The sequence below is a fragment of the Battus philenor genome, unplaced genomic scaffold (assembly GCF_028537555.1).
Source record: "Battus philenor isolate CCGP_79_NKW_IND1 unplaced genomic scaffold, ilBatPhil1.0.hap1 SCAF_20, whole genome shotgun sequence".
NCBI classification, from domain to species: domain Eukaryota; kingdom Metazoa; phylum Arthropoda; class Insecta; order Lepidoptera; family Papilionidae; genus Battus; species Battus philenor.
Genome location: NW_027181683.1, coordinates 3887170 through 3912149, shown reverse-complemented (window position 1 = coordinate 3912149; position 24980 = coordinate 3887170). Strand labels below are relative to the sequence as shown.

At 33.3% G+C, this 24980-nt stretch overlaps 2 protein-coding genes across 3 annotated transcripts in view; one reads left to right on the top strand and one right to left on the bottom strand.

The window, feature by feature from the left end:
• LOC137922627 (probable N-acetylgalactosaminyltransferase 9) overlaps window positions 1-14757 on the top strand; it is a 30419-nt gene extending 15662 nt beyond the window's left edge. For both annotated transcript variants that reach the window (XM_068765607.1, XM_068765606.1), the window contains exons 8-21: window positions 962-1041; window positions 2280-2416; window positions 3022-3195; window positions 3941-4016; window positions 5310-5478; window positions 6010-6064; window positions 6964-7234; window positions 7876-8064; window positions 9894-10094; window positions 10506-10609; window positions 11084-11184; window positions 11534-11616; window positions 12562-12689; window positions 12956-14757. In XM_068765607.1, the coding sequence (XP_068621708.1) occupies window positions 962-1041; window positions 2280-2416; window positions 3022-3195; window positions 3941-4016; window positions 5310-5478; window positions 6010-6064; window positions 6964-7234; window positions 7876-8064; window positions 9894-10094; window positions 10506-10609; window positions 11084-11184; window positions 11534-11616; window positions 12562-12689; window positions 12956-13145 (1958 nt within the window). In that variant the 3' untranslated portion in view covers window positions 13146-14757. The remainder of the gene's footprint in view (window positions 1-961; window positions 1042-2279; window positions 2417-3021; window positions 3196-3940; window positions 4017-5309; window positions 5479-6009; window positions 6065-6963; window positions 7235-7875; window positions 8065-9893; window positions 10095-10505; window positions 10610-11083; window positions 11185-11533; window positions 11617-12561; window positions 12690-12955) is intronic.
• A 1812-nt stretch (window positions 14758-16569) lies between these two features.
• On the bottom strand, window positions 16570-22592 carry LOC137922895 (uncharacterized). The gene is made up of 7 exons (XM_068766003.1): window positions 22367-22592; window positions 21985-22070; window positions 21091-21432; window positions 20527-20663; window positions 19645-19774; window positions 17828-17952; window positions 16570-17020 (listed from the first exon to the last, which is right to left on the bottom strand). Exons 1-7 carry the CDS (start codon window positions 22492-22494, stop codon window positions 16712-16714), a joined length of 1257 nt encoding a protein of 418 aa, XP_068622104.1. The 5' UTR covers window positions 22495-22592; the 3' UTR covers window positions 16570-16711.
• Between the last annotated feature and the right edge of the window lie 2388 nt (window positions 22593-24980).

The window sequence follows — 24980 nt, the reverse complement described above, 5'->3', positions numbered from 1 at the left end:
GTTTTATATAAAAGTAGCCACCAATTCATTATATATCTTACTGTATGATATATAAACAAATTACACATATATATACGTATGTACTATATAATATATAAGTGAAGATGGCAGGCAGGTTGGAGGTTGCAGTGTGATATGGTACGCAGAGCACGCTGCTGCCCATCCTCTGGAAACTTGTTTGTGAAAAGTGTCAATCTTATATAATTATTATACAATGTGGGAATGATATAAGATTGTTTTCCGGGAACCGAATCTGCGAACTACGATCTCTAGTCTCAGTCCTCTACCGCTGGGCTACCACTGCTCAATATCAGAGGAAAGATATCAAAGAAAAATTTTTCCGCCAAAAGAGTTTTGAAATTTTTTTGGAACTATTTGATGATTCTAATTCCGCGGGGTAATATGTTGCAAAGTAGGTTTTACATTGTTCCTTAAACAATAGTATTAGATTTAAAAATACCACACCGTCTACATTATTTAACGGAAGCTCTCCGAATATTCACTTCACTATAGATTGACTGAACTAATTTAAAATAAACACATGAGTGGTCCCCATTTAGAATGAAAAAAAGAGAACTTTACACTGTGATGTATTATAAGTGTAAAAACTAAGACGAAAGTCTATCTTATTTGACAGCATATAGCTTTAAGGCCTTTACACATGTTTCCAATCACATGTATACTATGAATATTCTAGAACGTGTCTCATTAATTTATTTTAGCTATTGGAATGTGTTAGGCCTGTAACTTCTGGCAGTTCAAAACGTTTGCAGGGATAGATATAAAAGATGTTAATAGAGGAATCCGAATTTTGATAACGTTTTTTTTACTTGTGTAATTTATTTCTGAAACCATTTATTTTTTGACGACTGTACGGTATATTAATTGACAACAAACTGAGCTATACCTTCTATCTTTAAAATGTTTACACCTATAACCAATCACCCTGTATATTGAATAGGAATCAACACGGCACGCATGGCGGAGGTGTGGATGGACGATTACGCAGAGCTTTTCTATCTTCATCGACCAGACTTACGTGTGAGTTATTTAAAAATTTCAGCTCTTATATAGAAATGTTAGAATAACTATAATAACTTTGTCATTTCTTTGTAAGCTTTATTGTTTTTTTGGGGCTGTAACGGTTATTAGCCATCATTTTAGTTTCTTGCCTTTGTGCTGTCATTTTCTATAAAATAGGATAAACAAGTTTTTAAAACGGCGTAATAGGTTATATATACTGTCTGCTAATGAACTCCGATCCATATGTCGAGATATAATAAAATAAATATTTTCATTTTATTATAATAAACATTGTTTTGGATGTTATAAAAAATTTGCAGGTCCATAGCCTCCCTTTACAAATTTTTTAAACCTTTAAGGGCTCCAAAGTACAATATCAATCGTAACCGGCAATATAGATTGAATGTTTCAACGTTTTGTTCTAAACATTTAAGATCATTTGTTAAAAACATTATGTATGTATATATTAGAGAGAGGGACCGGAAAGTAATGTCGCTTTCTTAAGTTAAATTCACACGACTATAGTTTTAACAAGTTTATTATTTCTAATTAACAATACATTCACCTTCGTTATCAACAACCTTTTGCCACTTAGTATACAAATTTTCAATGCCGGAGCGTTATAGATTAGATATAGATATTTAATTCTGGTATGACCTTTACATCTGTCAGCGTTCTTATTAAATGACGATATAGTTAAATAATTCTTTCAAATGCTCTACTTATATAACAGAAATTTAAAGTCGAGGTAAAAACCGTGAATAGTGAAGTCATTAATTTTTTTAACTGTTGTATAAGGGGAGAAATATTAATTGCGATTGATTGAAGGACGGGTTTTTCATAATAATATTATAATATCGGGAATATCAAAATGAAATATTATCCAAAAAGTCGTCAGTGACTAAAACAGTATTTTTAAAGTTTTTTTGTGCCATGCCGCACCTTAGTATTTCTTAAATTCTTGCACCCCCCTATATAACATTTATATTATTATTTCAAAGTGAAAGGGTAAGATAAACTCTTTTCTAGTCCACCATCAAATTGTCCCCTTAACAATCAAATTGCTCTCCTGTGGGGCCTAGGCTCCACGGTCGGGAACACTGATTTAACATATATATGTAAGTAAATTATAGATAGTAAAAGACATGGCGCCTTTCTAAGTTAATTTTGATTTTTGCTTAACCCTTTGTGGCAGCAATAGAAGTATTTCGAAGCAAACTGTAATTATAGTGTTGTCTTTGCTGTCTTTTCTGCAGAAAAACCCAAAGATCGGCGACGTAACGCACCGAAAAATACTACGCGAGAAGCTCCATTGTAAAAGCTTTCAGTGGTACTTGGACCACGTGTACAAGGAAAAGTTTGTACCAGTGCGCGACGTCTACGCTTTCGGAAGGTAACTTTTCTCTCTCTCTCTCTGTATATATATATATATATATATATATATATGTAGAGACTCTCTATATATATATACCCATGTGGGTACACACACATATATATGTGTGTACACATATGTGTATCAATTCAGTTACAATTCAAATGTGTTACATTTTTGTATTCTGTTATGTGTCTGAGATGCTTGTTAACGCAAACGGAGTGTTTCAAGAAATGCAATTATTATTGTTAAATTTGATGTCTTTTATTGATATTTATATATTATATAATAAATGAATTTTATTCATCATGTGGATCATTATTAAATAGAAAAAGCATAGTTGTTTTCGTTTTTACTTTCATATCCCTGTGACTTCTGTTAACAATAAAAGACAAAATTTTGACATAAAGTAGCCATTTTTGTCGAACCATGTACTCTTATGTATCTCTCGCGTATTCTTACTATTGTGCTTTAATTTTTTGTAACAGATTTTTTGGAGTAAGCAATTGTCTGTCTTGTCATTGGTTTATAATATATATATTTATTTTATATCATAAATAAAAGCATACTAGCAATAACAACTAATTAATTCATGAAACTTATATTTAACCTATTTTCTTGTTAAGATTTCAAAATCCGCGGTCCGGTCTTTGCTTGGACACCCTACAGAGAGAGGTAGAGGCGATGCCATTGGGCGTATACCCCTGCCACGACACGCTGCAGGCCACGCAGTATTTCTTCCTTTCCCTCACAGGAGAGCTCCGAGATGAGGAAAAGTGCGCTGAATTGCAGTTCTCTAGGTAAGGCTTCTAAATCACATGGTTTTGTAATATGTATTTCTAAATGTTTTCCAAAAGCTAAAGATCTTCTTGAAGTACTTTGCTATACTTCTGTAATATGAATGCGGTCAGTGCAAGATCAGTTATTGTAGCGATCTTTGAGGAAGGCTTACGTCTTGCAGCGGGCGTCTATCTGCTGAAAAAATTGTAATCTTGTCGTTAAAAGAGTAACTATCGTATTTCTTACTAGGTTCTACTTCATAGAATCAAGATTTCGAATCTAAATAGAGATATTTAGGACTAAATAATACTTTGTATAAATACATATTTAAATGTAGATTATATCAATGTCGTGACATTTCGAAAGTGCTTCATGTCGTTTCAGTCTATAGACGCTCACTGCAAGGCACATACCATTCCCAAAGATATATATATATATATATATATAAGGATAATTCACCATTATCGTCACGCCTGGTAGTCGAGTTGGTGACTCCATTGTGATTTTATAGTACGCAGATGCTGCAGACCATCCGCTGGAAACTTATTTGTGAACAGTGGATTGCCACTATGTAATTAAAGCATAAAGTGTGAATTATTCAATATTGTATCCCGGGAGTTGTCATACATCATTTATTTCATCATTTTATTTATTTAATTTCATCATCCCGTCAGTTGTACCCTCGATCAAAGGTGCATATCAAAGCATGCATATCAAAGTTTATTCGAAATAATATTTAAATATTTTTTTATTATATTAATATAGGCAAGCACCGGAAGAAAACAATGGAGAAGGTCGCCGTGTTCTGATGGTGACCTGCCACGAAAAGGATCGCGGACAGGTAAAACAGTTTAGCAATGTATACATGCCTAGCACGACGAGAAAACATTGAAAACATGATTTTTAGGGCATTAAAATGGTTTTATTAAGACCTTATACGAACCACTGGTGTGCCTAGCGTACTCCATTAAGGCCAAGACAAAATTATTTTTTATTAATATTAACATACTAAAGTATATAAAATGCGTTTTTTTTCACAATGAAAAAAATTAGTAACTAACATTTAAGTTTTATTTATTTAATATTCTTTATTACACACGCTAGGATACATTTAAATAGTTTCATAATAATAAACAAAAGAGTACAATGGGCAGTCTTTCCACACAAGGCAATCTTTTACAGACAACCATAGTGTGGAAACAGTAGAAGTATAAATAGTGGGTAGTTAACGCGTACGAAACATATATATATATATAGATATATATATATATATATATATATATACATACATACACACAAACATACTTAGACATAAATAGGTATGTATATAACATATATAGTTATAAGGAATGAGTTATAATACAAATTACGGTATAATACATATTATAAATATTATACAAAAATAAATAAAAACGTCAAACTGATTTGGATCGAACCTGCCTCAAAAAGAATAAAGAAACAGAGGAATAAAATGAAATGAACGGATAAATAATCACAGGTGTTGTAAATAGTTCTTAAACTTTTTCTTAAAAATACGTAGGGACGTAGGACGTTTCATTTTAGCGGTAAATTATTCCAAAATCGAACAGCCTGTGTGGTAAGAGATTTGGCCATAAACGAAGAATAATGCGTCGGCATTTCTAATCTTAGATTCTATGATTATCTCAAAGACCTCTTGTATGTATCACGAAGAAATTGATAAAGGATGTGAGCATTCCGGCGAAGCCTTATGGGCAACCAATTGAGCTCAGCGCGAAATTCCGAAATATGATCATATTTCCAGAGTCCAAATATGAAACGAATATAGAAGTTTTGAAGGCGTTCAAGTTAATTTAGTTGGTTTTCAGTGAGGTCTAGATAGCGGACATCTGTATAAAAAAGATTTTACTGATATAGGAAAAAAATATACCAGACGTTTTTGGCTACATTTGCAAACCACTCCGTCCTGTTCGGTATCAGGGCCACGCGGCTTACACCCATGTGCGTTTTGTTTGATAGTTGCAATATGAGGCGTATAGGAAAGGCTTCCTACGAACTTTATACGAGGTTCACGAGTGAACCCCATGGTCAAATGGATCAGCGAGAAATGGCTTTCGGTTGAGTTCATCGATTTTCAGCGTGTCATTTTTTTCAGAAATGGCACTACTTGGAAAATAAACAGCTTCAACACATTGAGAGCACGCTGTGTCTGGAGGCAGGGGCGCAGGCCGGGCTGGACGTGATGGCGCGCCCATGTCGCCCCGATGCTCCCGCGCAGCGCTGGGTCATCGATTTCAGCGAAGAAAACGATTTCAGACTCTTCAGTAAGTACATGATATATTATGTACTTTATGTCCTTTATTTCACTTCATACTTTCAAGGATGTATACAGCCAGTTTGGTGTCAAATAATATATGGTACAACTTATGTATTGAACAGTGGCAGCCTTTTGGTAGAGAACTGAGACTTGCGACTTGCGTTGGTCGCGGGTTCGTTTCCGAGATACATTTTTATCATTAATTTAATTATTCACACTTTGTTCGAACAAGTTCCCAGAAGATGCCATAATATCAAACTGCTATAGCCAACACGCCTGCCTAGCGTAGCGATTATGCTATATCTCCTTACAGATGTGGGCGCTTATGGACCGAAAGGACGACTACCTATCTAATAATGATAGATTTCAGAAATAATAACGTAAAGACGAGTATCTATATTTAATTGCAATAGTCGGTTTACAGCAGCCTGTCTCTATTAAGACGCTTATCTATAAGCAGTAGAAAGTCATTTTATAATATTAGAACAATGAAAAATCCTATTTATTATATTAATGTATTATTATATTAATGTTTCAGGTGACGGCGAGCTTACTGAACAGGAGATGAAAATACAGCGGCTGAAGGGTCAACGGTGAGGATTATTTACTTTGTGCTCATATTCTATTCTTATCCTTGTTTTAGCCGATAGACGCACACTGCAAGGCATAAGCCTCCCTCAAAGATCGCCCTGATGTACGGTATTACTTTGCCTGCATCCAGCGACATAGCTACGTCTTCGGTCCATCTAATGGAGGCCTACTTACGCCGCATTTATAGTAACGTGGTCGTCGCTCTAGAATCTTTCGGGCTTAATGGAATCAATCAATCAGTTGCACGTGCGATATGCCCCGTCCTCTGCCACTTCAGACGAGAAACTCTTCAAGCTACGTCGTTGCTATATTCTATTGCACGACTAAAATCTGTCAAAATGTATATTATTAATTATATTGTAAACAAAAAGATGCTCTATCACAACAAATTAATATGACTTCAATGTAAACGTACTTTTATTATGAAATCGATAAAATCTGTAGCTAAACTATAATATACATAAGTAAATATATAAATAAAAGGACCTTTTGATATTTCATAGTCATAGATTATAGAAAATTTTTACTAAATGAAGTTTTTGTTTCAACGAATGATGAAGCGAATGGAATTGAATGATAACTAATTCTATAGGCATATTTGTTATGCACTTGTGAGTAAATATTAAACGTATATCTTATTTTTGTGTAAAATTAGACTAATTTCAAATGATGAAACTGTCACCACAGGTGCTTACTACAAATAATTAATTAATTAATTAAGTTGTATGACTAATAAATGACAGATATTGAAATAATCTTTGAGATAGTATTTTTATATTACATTTAGAACCCAATAATCTAATAGTAATTACAATAACGACCGTTTCTATTGGAAATCTGTAGACGGAGCCTATGTTAATCAGTGGAAAATTAATATTATTCTTATAATTTATATCCTCAGACGAAAATCTCGTTCACTGCTTTCCTACGAAGCTGATACTGAAGTGAAAGACACACGCAAGTCCCACAAGTCCAAGCGTCGCGGCAAGTCGAAGAAGAAAAGCAAGAAGAAGGTGATTAAGAACAAGTTCATCCTCACCCTGGTGCGAACGCTCAGCAACAACACGGAGGAGCACCTGGAAGCCGACATCCACTGCAAGCATCACCGACTCTACCCCAATAACTCGTTCGTTCGGGATCTGGTCACAATTCTCAATGATAACAATGTTAAGGTATATATTCAATCTGATAAACTATTATTTCGAATATTCGGAACAGGTGAGACACGTATCAATGCACCGATCGCACTCTATCACAATACAGGAAACTTATGGCTCTATTATTGCTTCTTATTAAATGGAGGAAAAAATACATATTTTTTTACTATATAGGGATGCGGGAAATTTCTGTTCGCACATGCCAAAGGTTCTTTTTCGTTATTTGTACAAAAGCTGAATGAATGTATGAATGTAAGGGGAGAATGTATAGCTCATTTGTCAGTGAGAAGTTTTAAAACTTTCAATCATTCTGAATCATTCATTTATCATTCTGAAACTCTAACGAAATTTAACAGGCCGTTAACTTGGTAGTGTAAAATCTGCGATGACAAATTGTAAACGATAATTTATTTTAATATGTAGCACTCCGAATTTTGATAAACCCTTTTTTACTATATTAATATTACGTTATCTATTATTTTGGAAACAATTGTTTTTTGGATAAAGTTAACAATACAATTTATAGGAAATAAGTTAAACATTTACCTCTCGAATGCTTTTACATCTATAATCAATCTTACAGAAAAGACTGTAAGTAACACACACCGTCCGTCTTACTTTTATTTATATTTGTCACATTGCCTGCTTTTACCCAGGTGATAAACAACGGCAGAGTATTCGAAAGGAACAAAGTGTCGGAACTCGGCAAAGGCAACAAAGTGGAGAAGGTGCTGAAGAAGTTGGACCTTCGCGAGCCCACGTTGGACGCGCTCGCTGCTAAGGGAATAACAACTGCCGCGTTGGTGCAGGGTCCCCGTCCTTTGGGTCAGATACCCGTTATGCAGGTATTGCTTAGGCTAGGAAATATTTGTTAAATATTATTTACCGTCTTTGATATATAATTATTACAATATTTGTCCAAAAAAATTATAGACTTTTTCGTAGTCGCTGTCTACTCCGGTGAAATAAATAATATCACGAGCACACTGCACCGTTCTCACCGCCTGGATGCATAAATAGACCGAGTAAACTTGATACTCTGTCTAACTTGCTACTGCCGCCTGACAAAGAGCGGAGGGTGCGGATTCGGGCGCAGACTCTGGCTTCTATCTCCGGTAGTATATCCAGGGGCGAGAAGCACCTCAGGAATTTCGATCCGTACGACCATCCTCAGCAGGACGCTATAGATCTTAATTCAACAGCGTCAAATAGCCAGAATTTTTTCACACACGAGCGCCAAGGCTACGGACCGTACCATCCCTCTATAGTGTGCGACTTCCTTCATGAGTTTCCTGAAATTAGACAGCAATATATCCATGGCACCCGCGATTACCGGGGGATATATGATAATCTGAATTAAGCGGATATTTGATATTTTTGTCACATAAAAAAGATGACAAAAACTTTTGATCACTGGAAAAATAGACGGACGGTGATTACGAAGTCGTAGACCCATGCCCTGGTCAGAACCACACTCAAACACTACAAAATGCGACAAATTTTACAAAAAGGATCACTCCTACAGTATCGCGGTTTGCGAGCTTTAAGATTTGACCCTATGCCAAAACCTTAACATATTTAATGGCTATGACGGATATATACGTCATCAATATATGCATTACAAAAAACCTAAGACGAATATATTCGCATAAAATTAAATTGTGTATACCACCTATGGATAAAACGAATATGTTTGCTTGCGTATAATATACGTGTAAATATGTTTTTAGGAGTGCTCGTATCATTCGTTGCGTTTGAATGGCACAGAGTGGTCATAAATACTTACATGCGAATCAGTGCTTGTGCGTGCGTGTTTGGACCTGTTTTATGTTGGCCACAGAAAGAAAGGTTTGTGGAAGAACACCGTTGCTTGAATGACATTTCTAATACCATATCTAATACCCCCAACTACGAAAGAAAAGACCCACAAAACTTTATGCTGTATGTTCTGAAAATGAGAAAAGGAAAGAGAGCAAGTGTTGGTGTGCTGATTGACATACTGGACTATGTCCGGCACCATGCTTCAAATGCATACGAGAGACGAAAGCAATTGATCTAAATTGACAAAATATGTTATAAATATAGCATAAATATTACTTTTGTTAACATAGTATTTTAATAAATATGATACAAAAATATACTATTTTATTTTTTACAACACTATGCTTAAGACGTATATATACGCTAGCGGATAACAAAACTCGCCACTGAGAAGCGCATCTCGTTTAACGAAATAAACCACTTAAGAGGTTAACATACCTCTGTTCAACTTACTGGACCTCATCAGAAAAATCTACGGCAGAATCTTTTGATGAGTTGTCCCGGCACATTGTCTTAAACCTCGAGGCATTTAACGGTCTGTAGCGCCTTGGGCAGAGACTTTAAATAAAATAATACACCTATTAATGTATAATTGAGTAAAAGTTCTAAATTATATTGTTTATATGTATAAATTTAGGCTGTATTTACCTATATGAACAATTGTAAATAATAATAAACGATATCGTGACTCACAGCTGGGAGGAAAAACATTCGTATCAAATAGCGGAAAACCCTCTCTCAAATATTTGCACCCAGTAAACGCGAAAAACAATTCACAAGTGATACAAATTCGAATTAATAAAAAGATTAAAAAAACGAATTATAAGATAAATTTAATGTCAATATTTCCCAGGTCGCAAAACAACCATGGCACGACGGTAAGAAACTGAAGCCTGGGCGCCTTGTCGCTGAAGGGCAGACGAACTTAGCAGCGGCAGGTGTTCTGAACGAGGAAGTGAATGCCTTCAATTCTGGCGCACCGGACTCCAAGAACAAGATCATCGTCGAGGAGTTTGTTGAGGTCAAACGGCTGCCCAACACTGAACCCCCACAGGTTTGTTTATAGACATTTTTAATTAATATTTATTTTATTCATACTATCACCTTCATAGGTTCATTTGTAGTGTCAATTGTACATTATGGAAAGAATATTAGACCAGACCAAATTGATAGAAACTAGAATAAAATTGAAATCCCATATAATGGCATCCCTCGTCTTAAAGCTACAAGGATTTCAAACGCACCTTTATCTGAGAAGAACCCGCAACAAACTCGGATAGATTTTTTTTTGTAGTGACTACAACATCCTGAATTGAACAGTAGGGGTTAGTAATGATTATAAAAACCTTCATCCCCTTTTTTGTCATTTTAATATTCTATTTCTCTTTTTCTCCTTCTATTTTTAAAGAGATGGAACGTTTAATTAGTTTTATACTTACATAAAATCCGCGTAACAATTTTTCAGCATATAGCAAAGAAACGCAAGCGAAAACGTAAGCGCACCACACAGAGCCCGCAGTACCCTTCAGATGATATCGAAGATTCTCCACTCGCCGACATGAAGCTGCGGTAAATATATTTTAAGCTATGACGTAATTTAAAATGGCTGCAATATGAAATAAAAAAAATTGTTGACCGAAAGACGTAGAAGAACTAGAAGACCATGAATAAGAGAAACACTATGGCAAACGTCTGTTTCGTGCATACCTAAAAATGCACGAAAGCAGTATGCAGGCCTTCTTCGGTGTTATTGGTACTATATCTCCCCCACATATTACCATCTATGCCCAACAGTGGTCATTTTTCGGCTGAAATGATAATTACAAAGACAAGATTTGTTTATCATTGGTAACGAATAACTATGATATATATCTTTTTAAGTTTACGGCTGACCATGTATTAACCGCGTCCTACGAAATACGCAACGACCTCCACATTTAAAATATTAAGCCCTGAATATAGTGCTGGTGTAATGCAGTGATCTGCGTTGATACTAGTTTGCGTTGTAAAACTGAGTGAAACGAAGGTGTTTCCAACTTGCAGAGCATCAGGCCAGCAGTTGGACAACGAGTTGGATAAGTCAACAGAGGATAAGGAAGGTGCCTTGATGATAAGCTTGGAAAGTGGACTCTATCCACACCATAGTGAGTTAACAATTTGTCTAAACATAATTAAAATATTTGTTATTAAACAGGTTATATTTGACTATGTATGTAACTCTAACTTTAAAGAAAATTTTATGAAATTATCTAAAAGATACAAAACATTATAAGGTCTTTCTTGGTTCGTAAATAAATAATGTCGATGATTGTCCAACATTAGTCGTGTGAAAAACAAAGACTTTTAAGATGATATAACAAACTAAAACGGTGTAATTTATACAGTCATATGACGTGTTTGTTTATAATATTTTAGTAATATATGTTATATTTTTATAGTTTATTTAAAAAAGGTATATCATTTGGTTGAAAAATATGTTATTAATCTGTGTAGATAACGGCGGAGTATTGGTTCAGAGGCTCCAACACCCGCGACCGCATGTCCGGAGCCACGCACAGGCGGAACCCTCCTACCAGGTTTAAATTTTAAATAATCAATTCAATTCAGTTGGCAAACCTAATTACCGCAGTACAGTCAGCATCAATTTTTAATCTAAGCTACCAGCGTCCGCTTGTTCGGTAAGTTACGTCTGAGTTATTTTTATTTGCTATAGCTTTTTGTCATTGAATTAGAAATTAAAAGCGGTGGTACCTCGGTAGTTGATACAGATCACGTCATGCCATGTCATATTTATAGTTACTATAAACTTGATACAATACTTTCGCTTTTAACGAAAGTAATTACCTCAAAATACCTCTTTTTTAATATTAAATAATATTGCAAAAGTGTGCTCGGAAGTGTTTGCTTTCGCTTAAGATCTCATAAGTAATGCTGTCACAAAAGAAGACGCACACGAGATAATTAAGAAAAGACGGATTGACGTTTTACAAAATGACGAGCACTTGCGCGAACACCATAACCAAGTTATTAGATATCATTATATTACTTGTTACGTAGAAACGAAATGGTGCTACTCATTAATCAATAAAGGCTCTGTTTCTGGTAACGCGTAATATTCACGAATACTAAGGCAGATGCCATCCATTATTATGTTTGAATATAATTCTTGCAAACAAAATAAATCATCCTTCATTTATTCAAGTTTGTACACTATCACTTATGGTAATCACTGTACATCACAAGAAAAATGTTCAGAAGAACCCAATTTGATAGATTTTGGGATCGGGTTAAACTTCCATTACTATAGGGCAATAGTCAATCTTAAACTTAAAGTTCTTTAAGTGACCTGATCTGAGAAGAGTTCCCAACTAAATTGGATGTGGTTTTTCCGTGTTCACTCACAATAATCTCAATAATAGTAGAACAGTTAATTTCAAACTTTAAAATACTGAAAATAATAATTATTTTTATGATAACTTGATATAAATAGGTTGGTGACCTTCATCCTTTCATATAAATAGGAACCTGAGGCTGGCGACGAGCAGGAACGCCATGGGAAGCAGCCCGTAAAACTGGTGATGAAAAGCAACCTCACCTTCAATCTTGGCGACGAGTTCTTCAACTGGCGACGTAACGCTGATGATGTCGCGTTAGTACATTCTTACAATAGAATACATAATTTTGATCAAGGCCGTGATACGTTTAAAATTATTATAATAATACATAGAAAATATGGCGGCTGGGCCTTAGGGTTATACAGTGGAGATTAACGGTGAGACGGTGGACCGGCAAGCGCAAATTAGGATGTCCACCAACCTATTTTCAGCAGTAATTGTCCTATGGCTAAAATTATGATCATATATGTTATGATGTTTCATCGTAAGAAGCCACTAACGTAAAAAGTAACCTTTACAGACATTTCCTGGGCGAGCTGGGTATACCAGTTAATACGACGCACGCGATACAGAACTGGAAGAAACCGGTACGAACCGGCACCGAAGTTGCATCAGCCGGTACGTCCCGACATCGAAACGGCACCAGCACCAATGGAACAGGAGAGGAAACCTCCTCAGGATCTTCAGAGAGCAGCAGCAGAGAATCGTAGGGCGACTAAGATTTTTAAAATTATTCCTTATTATGCGAGATATTTTTATAGACGTATATACATGTTGATAGGAACTCTAGAATATAGGTTCCTAACATTTTACCCCCTACCACCATTATACAAGAGAAAAATTTCAACGACCAATACAAAACAAAGAATTATGACGATTTCATGTGTCTATTATGTATTATTAAAAAAGAAAAACAAAAAAAATATCCAATTCAAAAATATTTTATTCTAAATACGAAAGATAAGAGATGTAAAAATAAGTCTACTACCTGTTCGGATGAAATCCTTCAGAATTGAGAAGAACGGGTGTTATAAACTCGTCGGGGTCTATGAAGTTTTTAAATAACACGAAAGAAATTACATATTATACATAAACTATGAAATTGCCGATATGGCGACCACATCGTTCTCAAGGTGTGCTATGTACCATTACATTACAGAGTAGTCCCCTTAGTAACATTTATATCTCTTTCTCTCTATATGTATATTCGTGGTCGTGGCAAGAGTCGTTAATAATAATACTTAAAGTTCATTTATATAATTACATAAACATAGTTTTTCATGAAAATATAGGTATTTGCTAATATCCTGTATAAACCTTTGAGTCCACTACTACCTGTATGAAAAACTTACCAAGGGGCGGTACTACCCATGTTAGGAACCTATGGTCTAGACGTTTCTTTGTTTAGTTTAAAAAAATCACATGTCTTAATATAATATAAAACTATTTGTTTTATGTAATTTTAGAATTTTTAAGACTGATATAGAAAATTCGTCCATTTTTTAATAAACCTTCTTATATATGACATTATTTTAATAACCATTTGTACAGGCTCTCTTTGTGACATTCCCGAATAATGTAATAAAGACACATATAGGACTGACTATATTGAAAACTATACAATATGTTAGACAAAAGCATTGTTTTTGAATTATTTCATTTTTGTTAATTTAACGATGGTTGATAAATATTTAGCGAAATTTTCTTAATATTGTATTCTTATGTAAATAATTGGATATATAGTTGATTAATAAAATGAACTATAAAAGTTTCGGTGAAAGACGATGGTCACTAAAAATTGTGAAAAATTATGATTTATTCAGTATTATTTTTTATAATTATTATATACACAGGGGCGGCTCTAGCTCGTGTAGTGCCCCGTGTGCAATGAAACACTGGCGCCCCTAGGCCTGACCGGCCGGGACAGGCCAAGGGGCGCCAATTAAATTTATGGTACTGTCAAATTATGGAACTATCAAGTTTGACATATGATATGAACGACATCTAGTGACGGAATGGTGTAATTATATTAACGAATAAAATGTTTTGACTCTGCATAGAAGTCGCTTCGGTGCTCTCATCATAATAACCTAAGTGTACTTACCTAGGCATAATATTTTTTTTTTATACTTAAGATCTCTATTTTTTTTATTTGTAGGTAGCTTAGGAAATGTTTCATACTATTTTATTTTAAAGAGGCCAAAGTATGTGTAGATGTCCAGGATGTTATAATTCAAATGTCTGCTCAAATTGTACGGACGGGCCTACTGCATAAATTGTTTATGAACTACTTGTAAAATAAAGAGATTTGTTAGTGAATATCATATTTGTTTATCCTTTTAATCCAATGATTTTCATCGGGTAAAATTACGGAAAATGCAAGTACTATGTGTAATGTAGAATTATTTGAATTTTTGACTAACATAAATAAAATAAAAACTAAGTATTTATCTAAAATTATGTATTAAAAAAATGCTATAGCTCAACCTAACAACCTATATTCAGACGAGGCACAACTTTGTGTTTCAAAAGGTTGTAACAAATTTTTATCATCGTTTTAAAACTTAAATACCCGGAAGTGGAAGACAAGTAATTTTTTTCCTTTGTCAAAATTTGTAATATCATTTGGCTAAAACTAAACCGTTTTGAAAAGTTTGTATCTCAAACATGTCGATTGGTGACAACATTTTATGTAAATCAAAGCGTCAAAAACTGCTTACGTTCGTCAAAAACCGTAATCACTTGATTTGGCTCCATGCGACTTCTGGCTGTTCAGCAATCTTAAAAAATCAATGCGGGGGCGCTGTTTTTGACACGATTGAGGACATAAAAACTGAATCGAGAAAAGTGCTTTTTATCGGACGAGGTTTACTTTGAAGGTGATAATATTTATTTGTAAGAATAAATAAAGAATTTACAACAAACTATGGTTTAAATATAAAAATTTATCTTTTTGGTTACACTATTACATTATGCTCATATCTTCATAAGCCAATAGTATAACTTTATTTTCACAGTAATATAGGAAGGTATGAGTCACTATAGAAAATATAAATATTCTCAATATTTTAAATAAATTAACAATTTTTTGATGTCAAGGAATGGAAGCATAAGTCTGAATTTGTTCGGAAAATTTGAGTAACAATTTTTCGTATTGAGACGAAACGTTCAAGCGTTACCTAATATACGTATATATATATGTGGTAGTGTTTATTCTTTAATAGTAGACCAGATATTAGAAACTATGTGTTTATTTATTGAGAAAATTTATTTTAAGCAGATTTTAAAGGTAAATATAGCGTTAATTTATCATATAAATTATTATATATTTTCACGAGAATTTTAGTACATTACAATACAAATGAAGGAACTGTGTAAGCACAATTTTTTTATTTTACATAAATTTTCTGATAACCAATAATAATTGAAAATTCAATTTATTCCTACTTAGCAACAATCAAAGAAAAACTCCACTGAAGGAGGCACGGAACGGAAGATGTTTACTTTTTAAATATAAAACGATCACAAAAATTTTATCATGAAATTTAAATAAATGGTAAATACAAATGAGTACACTCCTTATAATCTTAATCATTACTTATTTTATAATAAGCGTTTTAATAAAGAAAATCATGTATTTATTTTGAATAATAACATCAAAATATGTAAACAAGTTACATATTTTTTATAATTTTTAATAAAGAAATAACAAATTTCATTTATACATAAATTCTATGTAAATGCAAGACAACAAGTTTTAATCAACTAAAGGATTTACACCTAAAAAAATTAATCAAAAAATATGTTAATTTGCTTTAAGTAATTAACTTCGAGATCACAAAATCACTGATTTTATTCACTAGTAATAATGAAAATAAATTATATGTGGGACGCCATTTTTAAATACTTGTTAATATCGTCATTATACAGTGTCCCATAATTCAGCGTTAAAACGATGTCTTGGCAATAAGTTTCTAACCCCAGAATCAAAAAAAATGTATGTTCAAAATATATTGAATAAAATAAATGAATTCTATTCCTTCTATGATGTTCTATTTTTTGTTAAGACTATAAATCTTCATTTCTCTTTTTTTAACTTTCTTATTCTTCTCGATTTTAAGACTTTAAAAAAAAAAAAAAACTTTTGTCAGACATTGTTTCTAAAACTATTACTACATGCATCTTTAACTGATAATTATGAAGAAAAATTAAACAGATGAATTATTTTAAATTAAATTTCAATTTGACATTGATTTATGGGACATCTCTACAAAGTCTACGGCCGTCCACTCCTAAACCCGCCAACACTCCGTTCTTCATATCTTCTCACAGATTGTAGTCTACCCTTATCTCTTCCTAACACCTCCAAATCTCCATTTCTGTACGATCCAGCAACAAATATGTCATCAAACTTTTTGATATATGTCCTTTCACGCCGTAAACTCTTAACACCCGTATGATCTAGACGTGAGGGTATATAATCGTGTGTAGGTTCTTCATAATTACTCATTCCGGTCGCGGGACGTGGTGAGAAGACGGGCCGATCTACTGCGGATGTCGTTAGAGAAAGACATGAACGGTTGCGCTGAAACAGTAAACAGTTTGATGCTAATTCCATCATCTTTAACTTGTTAGTTAATAAATTTTGGTGATGGTAATAAACTGAAAAATAAATAAAAGGGGTGAATGCATTTACTAAAAATTAAGTTATGGTACACTCTGTCCAAAAATCTTTTTTTTTTCACATATAATTAATACAATAGTAACAACATAGAGTTTTACAAATTTTTGTTAACTACAAATTAAAATTAAATATTGTTAACTATCTCTTCCTGCAGACTGTACTGCCAGAAGCTATTGCCTGTCTTATACCAATATAAAAAAATTTCAGAGCGATCACTTTATACAGTGTAATTGAAAATAAAATATAAAAGGTTTGCAGCTTTTTGCTGATAAATGTGCTAAACATACACCATTTTAAACTGTTTCAACCATAACCATGAATCCTCTGTATTGTTTTAACTTTACATGATATTATTCCTGCATGTGTAACTTTAACAAATACAAGTATTGCATAATAGAGTTCCGTAGGTATGAGTCGTGATGTTTACTTCACACAACTGACTTTTATTTCAATTATGATAGAGATCTCTACACCTTAAGATGGATATAATAAAGCACTAATAGAGCACTATTTGTAGTGTTATAAGTCCATGGTGGCAACATTATTATAATCTATTCAATCATTAAATGTCCACAATATTGCAACAATAACAATAGATATATTATTATTTTGTATTACTAATCCTTTATTTTAATCAATTTTTACATCATGTCTGCTGTCCTAAAACAAAGAGTCTATATTTGACAGTACAGCTAACTTAATACTCACCCGTCGCCGGTGATCTTCCTGCAGCAGGCTGCGCAGGAGTCGCGTGTGTGTGCGCAGCGCTGAGTTCAGCTGTGCTGATGTCAGACACGCCAGTGAGTTGACGTCAACGTCCAGGTCAAGTAATGCTGTGACCATGAATTAAATCTTCACATGTGATCATGTGAACACCTTAAGCTAAGCACTGTATGTAGGAACCGGAATTCTCGGAAGGAAATGTTCGAATTTTTCGCTCGGGAGTTCGAGCGAAGTATTCTGGTCCAGGAAATTGATCAAGGCTTTTCCTTGCGGCTGAACTGATGAATAAAGGGGAAGTAAAAGGCAGTGCTAGCGGGGAAAGAAGACTCACTGATTTGCGACATCCGTATACATCTCAAATCCCTCTCACCCGTACTCATAGTATTGTTAATACTTTTATAGTGCGAATAGCCAAGGAGTGGAACAACCCACCAGCCTCGTCGTTTCCTGCCTATTATAAATTAGGAGTCTTTAAAATGAGAGTAAATAGGTTTCTTCTAGACAAACATGTACCATCCTAGAACTCATCACCGCTTAACATCAGGCGAGACAGAGGTCAAATGCTTTGCTTATAAACGACAAAAAGAAGGATACCGCACAACGAGTTCTTCAAGAGCGCTCTTCCCGAAGACGTAGTCAACGAGATGGTAGGAATGGAATCAGGCGTTACCTTGCGGAAGTCCATCCTAATTAAGAAAAAGGCCAAACAATGCGAATTACACAACTACCACCGTCAAATCACTCAACACGTGTTTCACTCCTCCACGGGACATCTTCAGAAGTTATGTTACACCCATCAGTGCTAAACACAGAGTGGCAAAGTGCACTTTGCCACATACACATTTATCATCGGGCTGGCGGGCGGTGCACTTTGTTGCACGACTACCACTGCATGTGCGGAAGTGGCTAAATATTGGCCTTTTTCTTAATTAGGATGGACTTCCGCAAGGTAACGCCTGATTCCATTAAAAAATGGATGTCTTGTCTTATCAACTCCATAGTGAGAGTTTTTTAAAAACAGCATAAAGTATCTTCTACCTTGTAGAAGGCGGTGAAGTGAGGAAGAGGGCCGTTTTAACCCCAATGGACTAGAAAATACCATTTCATTAATAAGAAACCCAACGAGAGCAGTGTATGTAATCTCGTTGTCCTGGCATTGCAAGTGAGCTGAGGGAGGTGTAACCTTGCTGCAGGGTGTGCTTTGACAAAATATTAAGTATCCTTGGCGCGTTACGTCTAAAACCCTAACGCCTTTTTAAAACTGAAACCATCACTAAAAGAGGTTTCGGTGGGTAAAAACCGCATTACTTTGTCCTTCTTCCAGAGAATAAGGTTTCTAATGCCGACCCAAAAATTTTGTCTATCGAAAACAAAATTAAAAATGCAATATGCGGTACCATCACGGTGCCAAATATTAGATCGCAGAGACGTGAAAAGGTTAGTACGTTCTTCGCCTTCTTGGCTTCTGGGTAACTCGCGGAAATCAAATCGTAACTAAAAAGAAAGTCATTTTCAAAGTAAATAGTTGAAGATACGCTATCGAATGCAACAGGTATTGAGAAATAATTTAAATGGGGCTTGATTAGGTCTGTGGACATGTGATTGTCTGCAAACCTCATCTTTTCGCGTTAACAATGTCCGCAGGTATTCTTACGCCAAAAGATTAGGTTTGCAGACAAACGGCTGTAGTCCACTTTATGGCTAGAAAGGATAAGAATATATAAAAGATAAAAATATAATGACTGATAAATGAATAGTTAAGAGTTGTTAGTTGAGGAGGATATAAAAATATTATGATTAACCTTCTGGCAGAGATAGCTCAATTTCGGAGGAGTGTGGTGCCAGGTGTGCCCCGCGCGCGAAGTCTGCCCAGCTGTCAGCCGACTGCTCACACTCCTCGGCCCAATCTGTTATCTCCGCATACGAATATGCCTGAAAAGCTCGGCCACATCATTATAATAAAATTTTCAAGTTTGTTCAAACGGCTCTTAAAATAAAAAATACTCAACACTAATGAGATTTCTCTAAGAGTTCGAATCAGAGATAAGGAGATCCGTAGACGAATGAAAGTTACTGACATAGCCCAGTGGAAAGGCAAGCTGAAGTGGCAGGCCATATGGCACGTGAAGGTAATCGACCGGTAATCGCAGCGTACGGCGTCCACGCACAAGTATGACAGACGACCTTGTCAAGGTCATCGGGAGACACTGAATGCAGGTTGCTTCCAAGAGGTTCTATAGTAACATTTATATGTGAACATCCTACATGTTGATAACAATAAGAGAGGGTATACGAGTTCTGATATATTTATAGATTATATTATATATGATTATATTTGTCGTTTCAGCCCATAAACGCCCATTGCAAGGCATATCCCTCCCCCAAAGATATTTAGTGATATACCATAATAGCCACGATTTGCAGGAGGGTAATGATCGCAGTGGTATTATGGTACGCAGGGAACACTGCTGCCCATCATCTGAAAATCGAAACCGAAAACATTGGTCACAAATTTAAGTCCTCTACCACTGGGCTACCACTGCTCGCTGAGCTACCAATACTCTTCGTCTACTAGCTTATTTCACGATTTACAAAATCGTGAAATAAGCAAAGCAATCAAAGTTTAGAAAATAAAGTAAGAGCGATATTTTAAAAATGATTAGTAATGGCGCCCTCTACTTTACGTTTTCATGGATCCATGGTAGATGATCATTGGCAGGCAACCAGATAGGCACATCGTCGAGAAGCCAGTTCTCGGAACCACGGAGCATATTAGCCGCAGTGTCTCCACAATATTGGTTGTCCATACTATGGGGTAGATCTGACAACGATAAACGTTTATATAGCGTGATTGGGTTTAGATGTACAAGCTTTAACAAACAGGGTGAATGAATAGATCATTTGCTAGCAAATAATGTTTGGTACACCCTGTGTATAAATCAATAATTTAGATCAGAGCTAATTAATAATATAGTCAAATTTGGATAACAACATTCTAAAATAAACTAATGTTTACTATCTGTCCCTGCAGATTGTACCTGCCAGTAGTAATTGGCCTATCCCATTCAAGTAAAAAAATTTATGCTACATGTTTCAGACTTATCACTTTCTTAAGGTTGATTAGAAATAGGCGTAAAACCTTTAATGCTTTTACAAAAAAAGGTGCAATTCATTCACCACTATAAATATTTCACAACTATAACCCATCACCTGTATATTACAGAAAAAAATTAAATATTCCTTCTTACCTTCTGACCAAATATTCTCATCTGTTTGTATGAAGGCCCAATTTTCATTATTATCTATTGGATATTTGAGCTTATTTCCAGGATAGTTATTGAAACCTGCACATTCTTCTTGGATATTAAAAGTGTTTATGTCATTATAAAATATCTCTTCATTTGGAAGGCATAATGGATGTTCAGTGTATATCTTTTGTACACTAGCCAAACAATTCTTCCTATTTTTTATATTCTGATTATTTTCTTGTAAATTATTGGGTGATTTCTGATAGGTGGAACTTGGATATCCAGTTTTCAAGAAGCCATTGCTAGAGGCCATTGGTCTAGTTAAAGGCGTATCACTTTCATCTTTAAAAACACATTCTAGATATAATAAAATCATTATGACAAATAAAGTGTAGTATGTAATAGAGAGAAGATAATTAAAAGTTTTATTTAAAATTTGACATTATAAAAAATATATAAATATAAAGCTAGGCTTTGTGTAAAACACACATAGGCACCTCAGAAACTTTTTATGTAATTGCATTGTTGATCAGTGAACTATGAGAAATTTAAATGGTATTCTAATATTTTTACGGGGATCTATCTCTTTTCAATTTTGGATCCCAGAGATTTTACATTTATGACAGTACTTGGTATATATATAAGTACTTTACTTAAAAAAGGTGTAATGTAGTAGTAGAACTATAGCTCTACAGTTTTATGCACATAATAGTATAGTTAGTATTTAAGTATTTATATTTTGGTAGCAAATGTTTACTTTTAAAGAAAAAATACTTCTCTCAATTTACAACTAAATATGGTAGTAATATGTTTTGTTATTATATGTTTCACTTGCCTGTTTATATGATATAAAGCAATAGGTATAAAGTAAAAAAACTTTAACAAAAAACAAACCAAAGTCTTTGTCAAGAAATGCATTATTTAGTTGAGATAGTTCTGTTTTAGGTTCTTCTACAGTATAGGTTTTGTTCAGCACTGACCTAGAACAAACATTTGTTTTAATGTTTTATAACTATAATGGAAAATTTTATTGCATTAATTTGTTAATGATCTCTTTTAGTGAAATTAAGTATATAATTACTAAAATGTTTGCATTAAGTTTTTAAGTTTTTAATGAGTATTTTCTATTCTCATGTAATATAACACTTTTGCGTGTATCGCAATATTAAACAAACGCAAGAAAAAATTAAGAAGTAATAATGGCATTCTAGACCTTTGATGTTTGAATAAAATTAAATATTGTATTTTATGTACCACAAAATTTTATATAACATACCGGTTCTTCTTCTTTTCAAGTTTATTCTTTTTTCCGTCCGATGATAATATCCAATTTTTCTGGTTTTTATAGAATTCCAAACGATAAATCGCTATTAAGTCCGTTGTAGGTCGATTGCTCGGTTCCATATTTTAAATATTAACGATAGAAATATTAATGAAATGCATTACACATATATAACATTCTTACAACCAATTTAATAATTTTACCTTCATGTACTCTATAACAAAACTTTGACTTTTGTTTAGTATTCGCGGTGACTTATGAGTCAATTGACGGTAGTTTCCAAACCATAACATTATGTTGAGATTACTGCCATGTTATCACAATTTTGTATTGTAATCAATAAATAAATTATACAATTAATCAAGTAATTCTGAAAAATAAAAAAAATAAAATTAGTTAACAAATCAAGCTAATTTTTATTTTTAGAAAGAATATCATGAGATGTATAAAACGTCCTAATTATAGTCTGCTTTTACAAAAGGAATTTGATATTTTTTTTAAATAACGTACACAAATTAGGTTTAGGCTTTTAAAAAAAAATAAGCAAATTATTAATGAAAGGTTAGATTTTAAAGATAAATTAAATGACATCGGTAGGTATGCTTAACATAAATACTACTAAACGGTCTTAACATATTATTGCATGTATTAGCGAGAAAAAATCTTAATTATAATTATAAAAAAAATTATATTTTCAATAGATAAAATTTGTGAAAATTCCAAAAAAAAAATTAGGTTCCTTTTTAATTACAATAAAATTTTAAATTTGTCATCGTCAAAACGCATCATTAATTATTTTCATATGAAATATTAATCGCCGGGATAAATTAATGGTCGATAGACAGATGATCATCTACTTTTTAAGAAAGGAAAATACAAAATAAAACATTCCTTTAAAAATGACACATTTATTTCTATATAATAATATAAAAGACAATTGTTGGGTATCTTAATTACTTATACAAACTAATAAAAATAATATTTCTTTTATATGTAATAATGAAGGCGAAAGAAAAAAATTGATAGGGAATTATAATAGAGATTAAACAATTTTCCAGGTCTTGTTGAATTATATAGATACTAATAATTTTTTTATTAGTAACTATAATCAATAACATGTTACAATATTATTAATGTAACTTCTCCAACTTTGCCGTGTTCAAATTTTTGTTTTGACAATATGTTATTTGTGTATAAACATTAGATTTAAAATATACACCACATATTTTATTGAAACTTAGTAGTGAAAATGTATTTGTATTAATATTATAATAATAAATTCAAAGTTATATACGTAAAAAAAGATAGAGACCTATGAAGTTATTAAAATTTGTTAGTAAGTTTCTACAAAATGTTTTGTAGATATTTGTTTTTTTTTTATATATGTGCCTATATGTCTCGCAAAAAAGCATCTCGAAGATGTTGCCATAGCATTAGAAGATTTATACTTTACGTCCAATTTGTTGTTAGTTTGTGAAGTTAATTAAAAACAATAAAAGTGGCAACAACTGTTAGCATTTATGTACTAAGTACATAACATAAAAGCGTCTCATGGTCATGACTGTACTAAACATAAATGTATTACATAATTATAAGCACCCAAAATTAAGAAAAAAACTTAATTAAAATGTTCTACAACTAAATCTTAACAAAGGACGGACGTAAACTGTAATCAGACTCATAATTGAGCCAATAAAAATACATAAAATCTTCTTCCTTACATAAAATGTCGATATAATAACATTTGTACCTTAAATCGGACAAACAGTGTAAATACGGGATTCTTTATAAATAAAGCCTCCACAGTTATTACCCTGCTTTGTACTTAAATCTAACTAAAATGATTTAAAAATAAAGCCATATTTTTAAAGAAAAATTTGTCATTATTACATTGAGTTTTAGAAATGAAACAATAATTAGTAAAGACTTTTAAATTAGAAGGAGATAAAGAATTTATGATGGGTACTAAAAATTCAAAACGGTATTAGAAAAAATGCCCATTGTCATTATGAAAAATGAAAGTATATATATAAAATAATCATATAATTTTTTAAAGAAAATTTAAGAAATAAACACTAAGGTACAAAATTTAACATGTTATGCTTTAAAATTGGAATGTGTTTTACGTATACTTTGAATTATATAGTCGATAATATACTATATTCGCCGGGCAGAGCTAATACCATAAAAAGCAGAAATTAAAGGTAGTAATAAGGTAAGGATACGTTTACATTGGTGGCAAAATTTTCAATCTACATCCGTGAAAGGAAAAACCGAATTGTTGTTGTTTCCATGGTCGTGACAGTGAATGAATTAAAGATGAGTTTTATGATTATAAAAAGAACAATTGTTATTTGCGCAGCTTAAAGAAAAGTAGCCGTGTGTAAACGCATCCAGAGATTTTATTACAATTGTTGACACCCACTACTACAATAGTACGGTTGGTAAAGCGCTATATTAACTCTATTCGACAAATATATTATAGAAAAATTGCATCCAATGAAAATGTATAGAAATATTTTTTTCTGCTTGGAGTATTTTTATTTATTTTTACAGCTTATTGCATATATTTTTAGATGTAGTCCTGCGGATTTATATTAAATTGAGA

Excerpts from the sequence above, each read along its gene's own strand:
- LOC137922895 (XM_068766003.1), bottom strand. The coding sequence starts at position 22,494 with ATGGAACCGAGCAATCGACCTACAACGGACTTAATAGCGATTTATCGT. Across the intron at positions 22,071-22,366 it reads CTTGAAAAGAAGAAGAACCG|GTCAGTGCTGAACAAAACCT; the intron begins GTATGTTATATA and ends TGTTTGTTCTAG. Across the intron at positions 19,775-20,526 it reads TACCATGGATCCATGAAAAC|GCATATTCGTATGCGGAGAT; the intron begins GTAAAGTAGAGG and ends CGAGCTTTTCAG.